Raw genomic sequence first — 13,718 nt, 5'->3', positions numbered from 1 at the left:
ACAACAAAACCACATGAGTTCTTTTATTATCTGTAATCAACATTACCTCCTGTGTCCTTATACGTATCCCTGTCACCCAAGATATCCTCCCTAAGCTTACCACCTGTGGAAAGGAACCGTCCATCATGCTCTCCCTTCTTTTGAAATGATAAATTAGTGACAAGTGGAAATAAGAAACATATCATAAAAAACTGATAATAACTTTACATTACTAATAGAAAAATACACCAAATATCCTTCATTTCAATGACTGATTCACAGCCTGTGCCATATGGATCCTTCCCACCAACACTAGCTTTTCTGAAATGCGCAGGTGGGAACTTTCCCTGCAGTACATCGTATGTTCCCGTAACCCTCCTGGCCTAAACCTTCGTTGGTCTTTGTCGTCACCCATCCAGTCCCTTCCCTGTTCCCAGTCCAGTACTAAACAGTTGTCATTCCACCACCACACCCAGTCTTTTTTTTTCTCTACCTTCCTCCCCTCCTCTCCCGATGCCCTCTGTCTAATCTGCAGCACTTTTTTGTCCACCACCCGCACCATACTATCCCTCCCCCTCCCTTCTCCAGCCTCCTCCTTAACCCCCACCCAGTCGCTACTCCCTGCTGGTGCTGCTGCTCGCAGTGTGGTTTCAGTTGCCTAGACTGCAGTCGTGTGTGTTGAGTTGTGTTTGCATGTATGTGTGCGCATGTGCGTGTGGGTGTGTGTGCGTGTGGGTGTGTGTGCGTGTGGGTGTGGGTGTGTGCGCGTGTGGTTGCGTGTGCGTGTGGTTGCGTGTGCGTGTGGGTGGGTGTGTGGGTGTGCGTGTGCATGTGCGTATGTCTCTATTTTTGACGGAGGCATTAACAGCCGAAAGCTATAATTGTGAGAGTCTCTTTGTTTTGCCTATGTGTGACTCAGCATCTCCGCTATGTGCTGAGTAGCAACTTTCCTTCTCATAAAATAGTAAAAATACACATGGCAATGACATAACAAAACAACACGAAATCCGTCTGAACACAACATAGTGTAAAATATAACCCTTAAAGGCAAAGATAAAGAATAACTTAGCAACACACAAAACACTGCAAAGAATCTAGATGCTCTTAAAGCATAAGGCATGCCATGTGCATTGTGCTGTCTAACTGCTGGAGGTTCTTTTATTTCTGCCAACTGCATATTTGCTTACTGGATCACTTGCAGATAATAATTGTGGTACCACATCTACCATACCTTTAAATGGTTTTACCCCACTGAGATGAACAATAGATGATTTGGCAGGAAATTTTAATTTTACATTAACTGGTCAGATCATCTCTATGACTTGATACTGTCTGTGATATTTGGTCAAGAATTTCTTTGTCTTTCCCTTCGGTGTGAAGGGATAGTGACCAGTACCCAGTGCTCTCTGTGATATTGCAGAAGTTTGCCCATGTGCCTTTTCAGCTATTTCTGGCATTCCGAAGTCTTTGTGTTTGCTTTTTGCAAGTTTTTCCGTATTTTCTGTATTCTTTTCTCAAACTTCTGTACTGATTTGCAATCTGGTTCCAACTTGCAGATTTGCTATCTGGGCTTAGTATGCCAAAGAGAAACGGCATCTTCCTCCTGTACACCACCTCAAATGATGACATGCTGGTTACTGTATGAAGCTTCAAGTTGTGCACACAAACCACATTTGGAATACAGGTGCCCCAATCATTGTGTCTTAACATTCACATAGAACCTCAGCATTTTTTAAACACATGGCATGCCCTTTTCATAAGTTCGGAAACAAAGGTCATACCCTGATCCATGACTAAGGTATCAGGTACTCCAAACTTCAACAACCAGCTGTTAAATAATGCCTGTGCTACAGTACTGGCCTGTTGGTCTGTTTTGCTATCATTGCTAGGAAACGTAAAAAATGGTTGATGATCATAAGCACATACCTATTCCCCACAGGTGTTTTGTTGAATGGTGCACATATACCAAACCCAAGTATTTGAAATGGCTTCAACACATCTGATAACCTCTGCAAAGGGATTTTCTTATATGAAATATCTGCTCTCTGCATAAATGGGACATACTGCTCCTTGTCGAGCTTTATATTTTTCCACCAAAACTGTTCTGCAGTGCATTTATCTGTAACAATTCTTTCTGAGAAACTCTGGGACCATGACATGTGGTCCACATCTCATGACTCTGACTTGAAAGCCTGACAGTCTTTATCCTCTGCTCATACTTGTTGCTATTCGAACACACACTTACCCATTGTACTCAACATGCCTACTATGCAACTTAGTGTGTTTGTGTGTTTCCTACTTGGTTTATGGATGACCTCGTAATCGAATTTGCTGAGATTGAGAGCCCAATGTGTTAGAAGAGTAGATGGGTCTTTCAGACCAAGCATCCATTTCAGTGATATCTGATCTGTTACAACTTTACAGATGACACTGAAAATATGTAATACCATGTACGACCACTAACATTTCCTTTTCTGTTGTTGACTAGTTACTCTGCTTCATGTAATTGCTTCAAAGCATATGCTACAGGATGCCTCTGCCCATTAACCATCTGGCCTAAAATACAATTGACTGCTCCATTACAAGCTTTGCACAAGAGGATGAACTCTTTTTCAAAATTGGGAAAAACTAATACTGAGTCTGAAATCAGTACCTCCTTCAATTTTTTGAACACTAGCTGACAATCATGTGTCCACTGAAACTTTACACACTTTTTTAAAGCAGTTCACCGGTTCAACTATTTTTGTGTATTCCTTTATGAATTTACAGTAGTAGCTACATAACCTGATAAATGACTGTGTTTGTTTGTTTGTTCATGGTGTTGGAAAATTTTAAATTGTTTCTGTAAGCTGAGAATCAGTCTACACACCATCTTCACTAATCAGTTTAACCAAACTGAGTTTCAACAAAATGGCACTTGGTCTGGCTTAGCATCAAATGTGCTGCCTACAATCTACTAAAACAATCCTCCAACCATCTCATATGTTGTGATATATCCTTTTAGAAAATTATTATGTCATCTAAATATGTCATACAAGTCTTAGGCTTTAACCCCCTTAAAACTCCATCAAATAAATGATGAAAAGTAGCCAGTACATTTTTTAAACAAAACAGCATGCACTGATACTGAATATGATCACATGGTACTGTAAATGATGTCTTGGGTGTAACCTCAGGTGCTGCTCATAACTGATGATAACCAATTTTAAGATCCATTGTGGTAAACTAACAACACTGACCAAAATTATCCAAGGTTTCTGTTGTGGCATAGCAAGACAGCCACGCCACGGAAGTAGCCGAAAGGCACGCGTTTAGCTCACGCAGGCAAGAGATAGGTCTGTAACAGGATACGTAATGAATGCTATAAAGAAAAGTACGTAGCTGCTGGAATACTTAACTTTAATCCATCCTTGTGGTACATCGCTCTTGACGAGACAAGTGAGACTCTTTAGATACAAGCTATGTAAGGCTAATGGTGCCTTGCTAGGTCGTAGCCATTGACTTAGCTGAAGGCTATTCTAACTATCTGCTCTGCAAATGAGCGAGGCTTCGTCAGTGTGCATCGCTAGCTACGTCGTCCGTACAACTGGGGCGAGTGCTAGTACGTCTCTCTAGACCTGCCGTGTGGTGGCGCTCGGTCTGCTATCACTGAAAGTGGCGACATGCGGGTCCGACATGTACTAATGGACCACGGCCGATTTAAAGCTACCACCTAGCAAGTGTGGTGTCTGGCGGTGACACCACAGTTTCTCTGTGTTGTGGATTGGATAAGTGTCTGTAACAGATTTCAGAAACCTATAACCATAGCAAAATCTGGATTTCTTTGTCTTATCTAATGATTTCATAATAATGATAACTAAATTCATGCTACAGGGGCTGTCAATGGGTTCTATGATCCCATCTGATGGTTGCTGTTCAGTGAACTACTCTATTAATCACTGTAAATGCCTCACTGTGTGATATGGTTTCCTATAAGCCGCTATACCATCCCCTGTATGTATATGGTGTTGAGTTACCGGAACTGCTGGTAACTAGCCATCTATACGAAACAAATCGCTAAACTTCAGCAATACTTTCTCCACAGCTGTGCGGTCACTGGCCTTCAGGTGACCTACTTTCTCACTTAATGGTGCTATATCGACAATTTACGTTTAGCTTATATCCAGACTTGATCTTTCAATTTCGTCTTCTTCCAGTACTGCCAGAGTGGCTATCGCTGTACCTTCTGACAGAGTAACTTCACTTCTACCAAAGTTATCTATGCTAACTGGAACCATGTATTCTCTATTTATATTACTTGTGTGCACTATGCTTTTGTGCATAAAACAATGTGAATTATCCAACTCTCCGATGTTAGAATTGCTGAATCGTGTACAAAGTTCCACAAATTGAATCAGTACCTACCAAAACCCACACTGCTTTCCCGCACCTGACTGTATTTTATCCTGCTGATCAATCTTTAATGAACTTGTCTACAGTTTAGCTGGCTTCACTTTCGTGACAGGTAACTCTTGCAACATTGCTTCATTTGCAACTGTACTTCAGTGGTCTCAAATGTGCTTTGTCAAAGATCAAACCATAGCACAATGGTTGTCAAGAAAATCTGGCCTGAGAATCACTCAATATCCTTTTGGAATACGTTTGATGCTCACACAATATGACACTTCTGAAGAACGTGGGTTCTGTAAACAGTGAGTGTGTGAAACCAAGCCCTCTATGTTCATCCACAACAGACAGAAAGCCACAGAGATGGATACCTTGTTCCTTGACTTGCGGAAGGCTTTGGATACAGTTCCCCACCGCCATCTGGTGAACAAAATACGAGTGCACATAGTATCAGACCAACTGTGTGATTGGATTGAAGAGTTTTTTTGCAAACAGAATACAGCATGTCATTCTCAGCAGAGATAAGTCTTTAGCCATAAAAGTAACATCGAGCATGCCCCGAGGGAGTGTTACAGTACAGTTACATTTCACAGTATATAGGGTGTGCCAGGTGGAATGGTCAGTATTCAGGGATGTGACAGGAATGACCATTTGAAGCACAGAGATCTTGAAAACATAGGCTTTAAGATGTGTATCCTAGGAGCTATAAGCACTTCTTCATCTTCGATACTGTGAAACAAATCTCTTCTGCTGCAAGCTCTTTGCTTCTGCTGCAAGCTCTTTGCTTTCCATATTTTGAGAGTTGATAGTATGGATCAAAACAAGAAAAAGTTGTCTAGTAAACATGGGCTCTAAATTGCTTATTGTAAGAGCTATGAGTACTTGTTCATCTTCGTGCTGTGAAAAACATCTCTTCCGTTGAACAAGTGCTCAAAGCTCAATGTAATGAGTATGTTTGAATTCCACTGCTGGTAGGTGAATGCTATGAGGAAGAAGGCAGGAAATCCATCACAGAAATCAGAGGTGAATTCAGAGGACTGAGATATAAACCAGTGGTACTGTGACAGTAATGGATAATATTTTATGGATAAACATTTAACAGATTTCCCCAATTTTATATATAAGTAGAGTGTAATCTTTGCATTGACAGTACAGTAATGTTTCATGTCATTAGCTCACTGTGTTATGAGACCTTTTGCCACTCTTTGTTGTAAGACTTGTTGCTGATTTGATACATGTTTTTGAGTAGACGAACACACCATAATCCATGGGCTTGAAACTCTCATAGAGCATTATCAAGAAGCTTCACATGGATTACTGTGTAAGCTTACAAAAGTGTGTAAGAAGGATCCACCACCTCATGATTCAAGGCGACATGGAAGGATGAATCTTCTTCATCGAGCCACAAAAGAAGGTATGTAAATGATGTTCTGAAGCCAGTACTACATGTTATTTTTATTTGTGAAACAGAAGTATCAGAATGAAGTATTCAGTCTGGTCAACAGGTGCAAAAAAAGCATGACGAATATTTATAAGCTTGTTAAATTTTAAAATTTTCCAACCTTCCATTGAGCTTACTACTTGTTTTATTCTTGTAACGGTTCTGCTTTTCCAAAGGATAATTTTCACTGTTTTTGTTGTTTTATATTTCACAGTGTAACATTTTCTTCTCCTTAGGGAACTATACAGTTGTATCTGAACTTCTAAAATGTGGCTATCGCAGCCTAGAAGCCAAAAATCAGGATGGACAGACAGCTGTTCACCTGGCGAGCCGTATGGGAAAAGATGAAATTCTCAAAAAACTCATTGAAAGTGGTGCTAACATAAATTGTAGGGATACTGCTGGATACACTCCATTGCATGTAAGTCAGCAATAATTGACTACATCTTTGTGCTGTAGTAAGTACAATGCTATACAATAGGACAAATTTCCTTCTTTTTTTCCTTACTCCCCACTCCCCTCAAATATTTCATGGGAGAGAACAATTTGATTCTGTCAGGCATACCATCACTCATACTCAATAACAAATGTGAATATTGTGTAAGGACTACATTTCTATCCTAATGTTTTAGTGTTGGTTATTTGCATATTCCGTCCTTTGATCTGTGGATAATTGGGCAGATGTACAATAGTATACTGTTAACTAGAATTAGTGGTATTGAACTCAGTTTGCTGAAGAGCGTAAAGGAAAATACCTGCCCCAGTTAAATGTAATATTGCACTCGAGTTAGGGTCATAATTATTTCTTCGTACCTGAGACATGCGTTTTCCTCATTAATTAAATCTCAGATTCAAACTAGTTATACGACATAATTCTTCTAAGACATTGGAATTATTTTGGTGAATTTTTTCCATTGGCTGATGACTATCATGTAAACCAAAAAATTTTGCATGTGCATATGTATTGATGTGTATTAAGGAAGGAAGATTGCAGTTTAACATTCAGTTGATGTTAATGTCAGTAGAGATGAATCTCTAATGCTAAAAGTATTGGGAGAGCAGGTATGCAATGCTGTAATTATTATTTTGAAAAACTGTAATTGTGAATTTTAAATTTGTTTTGTACCTTTGTAATGTACATGATATATGAACTGTACTGTTTTAAGCTGTAATTAATTGAGATTTTAGGACTTTTACACTAGATATTTTTAAATATGTCACGCCTAAGCTATGTGGAGTACACAGTATGTATTTACTCCAGTTCTGCAAAATTTTCATGTGAACCTTGCTTGATTACAAACATATAGTTCAGGTAGGTCATTGTGTAAGGGCAGTCAGATAACAATGAGACAGAAGGGAAAAAGAAAGTAAACTGATTATTATTTCAAAAGTAATTACCACAACTCTTACTACATTGATCTCACTGAGACAAGACAGTTAATGTCTTTGTGTTTGCTGTTGCCTACTGAACCATGGTTGTACCAAAGCATGCACCTATTTGTCCGAAGCAAGTTGCCAGGCTACGAATGTCTTTCTTCAGGACTCCAAAATATGGAAATTACTTGGGGAGATATTGGGACTGTATGGAGGATGTGTAAGAGCTTTCCAGTGAAACTTCTGCAGCATGGTTGTTGCCAAGGTTGTTTCAAGTACACTGGAGAAATTTTGCTGGGTAGCCCTTACACATCCCTCTTACAGCCTTGATCTCTCTCCATGTGGTTTGCTTATTTTTGGATGCAAGTGTGGTTCTGTATGCAACTCCAGACATTTTTCCGTGGAGGCTTCGACCAGTTTGTCTCACAGTGGGATAAATGTATTAAGACTTATGGCAGTTACTTTTGAAGTAATAAACAGTTCACTTCCTTCCTTCCATCTGTCTGGTTTTCATTGACTGTCCCTAAATATAAATGACACACTTCACTGTGGGAGGTAATTTTGTCTACAGAGTCATCCACAGTCCCTGTGTTGAAACTGGTGAATTACCAATTGCCATCCGGTGACATGTCTTCTTGTGCCGAGCACAACTTTTTGCAGAATTCCACATTGTGCTTTCTGTATTAAATGAATAAATGTTTGAAAGCTGTAATAAGAATGGGCTTGTTTGTATTTGTAATCCACAAATTCTTTTTAATCTCCTTAGTGAAACCAGTGTTTTTTTTTTCTAAAAAAAAAGTTTGAGGGTACTCCGACATGGGATATAATGCAGCGAAAATCAGTTACAACTGAAGCATGGGATACCACCTGTCTGCATTTAGCCATGACGTCATCAATATGTCGAACTAAAAAAAAAAAAAATAAATAAATAAAAAAAAAAATGGTATGTTGACTCTTCAGTTGACTTTACAGCTCAAATGAAGCAGGCGATACCGAGAAACACAGAAACATAAAAGAGACAGTGGTACAGAACACTTCAGTTTACATCACCTCAAATGAAGCATGCGATTTGAGCATACACATATCTGTTTAGTACTACCATCGCCCACTATTAGTGGGCGAAGGCACTACATGTCGTTCAAACTGGCTGCCAGCGATTCAGTTGTCGAGAATGATCGCCGCAGCTTCGAAATGCTTGAAACAGTTAATGACATCGATTTTCCCACCAAAAATTGCACTGGTATCGTTTGTATTGCAATTACCAACACGAAAAAATGAAATAAAAATTTACGTCCTTGAAATAAATTTCTGGCACACTTCCAAGTTCTCAACATCGTAAAAAAATTACTTTATCGATGAAAAAGTTTAGGGGTACGCATCTCCCAGCGTTCCCCCAGAAAAACAGCACTGAGTGAAACATATTATGGTACTTTGGGGATTTTGCTTTATTTCTGCTTTCACTTACTTCTTTACTTTTTTGTAGAATTTTTATTTGTTGAGCTTTTACCATCTTCCAAGGTCTTTTTTCCCCATGACTGTTTCATGAAAAAAAAAAAAAAGACAAAAGTACTGCACATGTCTTTTTATGTATGCCACTTGAATTATCAGTCTCTACACCACACTGTATTTTTAAAACAAAATATTTATGTTTGCAATACATGTGCAACTATAGTCAGTCAGCAATTTGAGGGCTTCGTGAATCAAAAGAGGAATGTACAAAATGCACTCAGCAAAGGAACTAGGTAATTTGGGATGCAATTGGAGCTGACACTTGCAACATATACCAAATTAAGTCATTTTTTGAGTGTGTTGTCCGCCATGGTAGCTGTTTAGCAGGGAAATTCTGTAGTGTGTGTTGAAGAGACTGATGACATAACCGGGGGGCTCCGTTGGCTTGGAGAACTGCGTTTTGAGTAGCGTGATAAATACTCTATTGTCCGTGTTGTTGAGTGAGTTGTATTTGGGAGTCTAATTGATATGACTATTAAATTTTTGCAATTTTTGATTGATCCAGCCATGTTAATCAGGTGCTGTGAGTGGCAAACATGTATTCATTAGCTGTTGAATATCATAAATATGCAGCCACGATCATCTTCTTTCATTAAATGGATACTGTCATGTTTTACCACTGTATACCGTCTACACACGTCACATTATTATACTATGGTACTGCAAAACTGGTGGTTGGAAGGACAAGTATAGAAGGTACTCTATCAACATATTCTGCATGTTTCCCCCACTTGTGTTCTCACCACATACCTCATTCATCACAAATCTGAAGTCTCCAGTCCAAAGGACCATGTGTGTCGAGCTATGCCTGGTGCATGTATAAATGATGTATTACAAGGAACTCAGTTGAAAACCACACGATAACTGAAATCATTAGATAGCACATAGCAATACAGGTTTTATAGCCAGAAATGGAAATTACTTCTTTCAGACAACTTTTTTATGATTGTGAAATCATGTCAAGAAAATGTTTACAAAGTACTGAAGTGAAATAACAGTATGACAAGGGTCTGGAATTTTGAGTTATTGTCAAATAGATTTTTGCCGATTATTTACTTGGAGTAGCACATTTTTAGATTTAAACAAACTATATAATGAGTGCTAAAATTAACAGAGACATCTTCATTATAATTTTGACACAGTTATTCTAGTTCTTTGGGAAAATGAGAAGTTAACTATTCCTTATATCTGCACTCAAAAAAATAGATAAACAGTTGAGATTTTTACTTGTGTTACAGTTACTTTTTCTTTTTATAATATTTTAATGAAAAGTCTTTTACTGAAGAATACTTTCCATGTGTCACTGACAGAAGAAGCACACACCTGACAAGTTTACCTAAGTATGACCACAATCTGCGATCTAACACTACAATCAAAAAGAAATTTTACTTTGCATTTTGACATTGCAATACACAATTAACCACATATTTAAGCTTTGTAAAGTGAAATTTTCTATTATCTCTCAGTACATTTATGTAGCCTGAGAAATATCTCTCTGCGGCACAAGAGGTCAATAGTGTGTGTTTCATTGTCGTAATTACTTGTGGTCTCCAGTACAGTCCACCTTTGAACTTCTCCCACTGAATAATAGTGGACACTTCTTATCTTCATATCCAGGATCCCTCAAAAGAACATTACTTAATTTAGTGATGCATGTTGTACCCACTGAACCAGATATTTCCTCCAGATAGATCAGCACCTCAGACACAATGTCTGCAGCAACTTTCAGTGGTAGAGGTGCGGACTGTAGTTGTTGAATTGCAGAAGGTAGATTTTGGAAGTGAGCTCTTAAAAACACTGAGGATGCAACACTCTTGTTATTCTTAAAGGCTGTCTTGGCTTCAAGTACTGAATGCAGGTAGTAGCTTTGAGAAATAGTTTCATAACAGAGGAAGTGATACTGTTAAACTCAGGAAAATTATTTCTGGCTTCCTCTGTTAGTTGGTGTAGACTATGGGCAAGGCAGATACAGTGGATCATACTGGGATAGAGTTATGTCAGTGTTGCCCCTGCTTTTAACAGGAAGCAGCAGCAAAAATTTCTCACCCTATTTTCTCCTGACCTTAAGAAGTGTAAGACATCCCTAAAATTGTGGGCTACAGTAGTGTGATTAGTATAATCTTAACTCTTTAAATAGGAGTTGTTGTTGTTGTTGTTGTTGTTGTGGTTGTGGTTGTGGTTGTGGTCTTCAGTCCTGAGACTGGTTTGATGCAGCTCTCCATGCTACCCTATCCTGTGCAAGCTTCTTCATCTCCCAGTACTTACTGCAACCTATATACTTCTGAATCTGCTTAGTGTATTCATCTCTTGGTCTCCCTCTACGATTTTTACCCTCCACACTGCCCTCCAATGCTAAATTTGTGATCCCTTGATGCCTCAGAACATGTCCTACCAACCGATCCCTTCTTCTAGTCGAGTTGTGCCACATACTCCTCTTCTCCCCAGTTCTATTCAATACTTATCATTAGTTATGTGATCTACCCAACTACTGTAGTAGGCATGGGCTTTGTGTCTATCTTGGCCACAATAATGCGTTCACTATGCTGTTTGTATTTTTTTTATTCATTATTAAACCTACTCCTGCATTACCCCTATTTGATTGTGTGTTTATAACCCTGTATTCACCTGACCAAAAGTCTTGTTCCTCCTGCCACCGAACTTCACTAATTCCCACTATATCTAACTTTAACTTATCCATTTCCCTTTTTAAATTTTCTAATCTACCTGCCCGGTTAAGGGATCTGACATTCCATGCTCCGATCCGTAGAACGCCAGTTTTCTTTTTCCTTATAACGACGTCCTCTTGAGTAGTCCCCGCCCGAAGATCCGAATGGGGGACTATTTTACCTCTGGAATGTTTTACCCAAGAGGACGCCATCATCATTTATCCATACAGTAAAGCTGCATGCCCTCGGGAAAAATTACGGCCGTAGTTTCCCCTTGCTTTCAGCCGTTCGCAGTACCAGCACAGCAAGGCCGTTTTGGTTAACGTTACAAGGCCAGATCAGTCAATCATCCAGACTGTTGCCCCCGCAACTACTGAAAAGGCTGCTGCCCCTCTTCAGGAACCACACGTTTGCCTGGCCTCTCAACAGATACCCCTCCGTTGTGGTTTCACCTACGGTATGGCCATCTGTATCGCTGAGGCACGCAAGCCTCCCCACCAACGGCAAGGTCCATTGTTCATGGGGAAGTAAATAGGAGTAGGTGGTGTTAATCTAATTTCCCCATTATGACATTAGCTATGAATCTACCACAACAGACAGTGGTCTTGTCAGCTGAAAGCCAGATATAGTGGTCATCAGTGTTTGTTTTAGTACTCTAGATTAAAGCTGTCCACTGCACTATTTGTCATAAAGGAAATTAATGGTTGAATTTGTTGTTTGTTCTGCTTCCTAGTGACGCTTGTAATGTGAGATGCAGAATCTTTGTGTTGAAGGAAATGTGACTTTTTTTATCAGAGCTTACCGAAAATCAAAACAGTTGAACAATAAGAGGGCTATAACTAAAAAATAAGAACTTGTTAATGTAAAATGTCAACTTTAATTTAACCGCATATGCTTGTCAGTAAACTAATGTTTAAATTTCGATTTGAAATCTTAGGGAAGAAGACTAGCAAGAAGATGGTTAGATATAATGAATGATAAAAATAACCTGTGTTCACTTAGTTGTTTATGACAGGCTTGGCAAAAAATTACTCGCTTGTCAATTGTGAAATTGGAGTCTTCCCCCATCCACTGCCTGAAAAGACCAGTTCTTAAATGTTTAGGCATTACAAAATTGCACTTAAAATCCACTACTTAATGTGAGTCAACATACCATGCAACTTAACTTTGCAATTACAAAAATACATATTCTCAAGTGAGACCAACTAATTCCTTTAATATGTCTTTTGTTGGGTGACATTTAAGTAAAGGCTGGCTGAATTTGTCCCAATGCAGCTGCATTGGACATGTTCTCAAAGTGACAATGTGGTGACAGTGAATCCTTACACAGTGTTAATGTCTGTGTGGGCTATATTTTTTACTTCCGAACTACAAAAATAAGTTGATTTGTGTGTCACTGATGCAGTAGCATACTCACACATGATCATATTATAAAGACAAACAACATTTTACCATACACATTCTTGATTTCAGTGCAGTGTATAAATTCAATTATTAACCTAAAATGAGCAAATTCATATTATTGATTTTCCTTAGTATTAATTCAGAAAACCTATTTAAAAACCTTTTTTTTCCCTTGAAAAAGTCCTTTGTAGTTTCTACATTTCCTGTGAAAATTCTGTTGAGCACCTTTTAAACTTTTGAGTATGATACAGTCCTTTTTAGGTTGTTCAAGATTAAAACCTTCAAATTTGGGCCTAGCCTTAACATCAATTCACCTTCCCATATTAATGGAGTTTCGTGTGATTTATAAGGCATATTATTGGAAAATACACTATTATTGCTTATCTGTTAAATTTAGTTATGTGAACATATAAGAATTTTTTGTTTGCATTTTAGTTTTAATCTCAGTGCAAAGCAGAAATCATGGGTCTTCTGTCCAAGTAACATGGACAAACAAGCTAGCATAGGCATTGTACTCCCAGTGACAGTTTTGCCTCATATTGATAATTTTTGGGAAGAGAGAGGGAAGATAAGATGAGGAACGGTAAGGGAGAAAGGCAACAACATTTACAGTTTGGACAGGGAAAGGATAAGAAACATATTTTCTAATGCAAGTTGTTATTTGATTGCCCTGTTCAGAACAACTGTTTCATAACTTCATTATCAGAGTAGTCATTTGAGTGAATAAGAATGCTGTGAATGAGAATTTCTTAGACCTTTATAAAGTCATTTTCCTGCAAATTTTTAATGTTCATATGAATTTTTTTATGTGCATATGAATTCTCCACATCTACATCTACATGTGCAAGCCACTGTGAGGTGCATTGTAGAGGGTACATCACATTGTACCAGTTACTAGGGTGTCTTCCTGTTCCATTAATGTACGGAGAGCAGGAAGAATGATTGTTTGAATGCCTCTG

General features: G+C 38.6%; 1 protein-coding gene across 7 annotated transcripts in view; it reads left to right on the top strand.

Annotated features, from left to right (window-relative positions):
• LOC124789791 (tyrosine-protein kinase Shark) overlaps window positions 1-13,718 on the top strand; it is a 134,599-nt gene that overhangs the window by 35,284 nt on the left and 85,597 nt on the right. For 6 of the 7 annotated variants that reach the window (XM_047257268.1, XM_047257284.1, XM_047257292.1 and 3 more), the window contains exons 4-5: window positions 5,615-5,779; window positions 6,043-6,227. In XM_047257268.1, coding sequence (XP_047113224.1) covers window positions 5,615-5,779; window positions 6,043-6,227 — 350 coding nt within the window. The remainder of the gene's footprint in view (window positions 1-5,614; window positions 5,780-6,042; window positions 6,228-13,718) is intronic. The other variant, XM_047257276.1, reaches the window with a different exon arrangement.

Source organism: Schistocerca piceifrons, chromosome 1, assembly GCF_021461385.2.
Source record: "Schistocerca piceifrons isolate TAMUIC-IGC-003096 chromosome 1, iqSchPice1.1, whole genome shotgun sequence".
Taxonomy (NCBI): Eukaryota; Metazoa; Arthropoda; class Insecta; order Orthoptera; family Acrididae; genus Schistocerca; species Schistocerca piceifrons.
The sequence above is the reverse complement of the archived record's forward strand: the minus strand, read 5'-3'. Positions and strand labels throughout refer to the sequence as shown.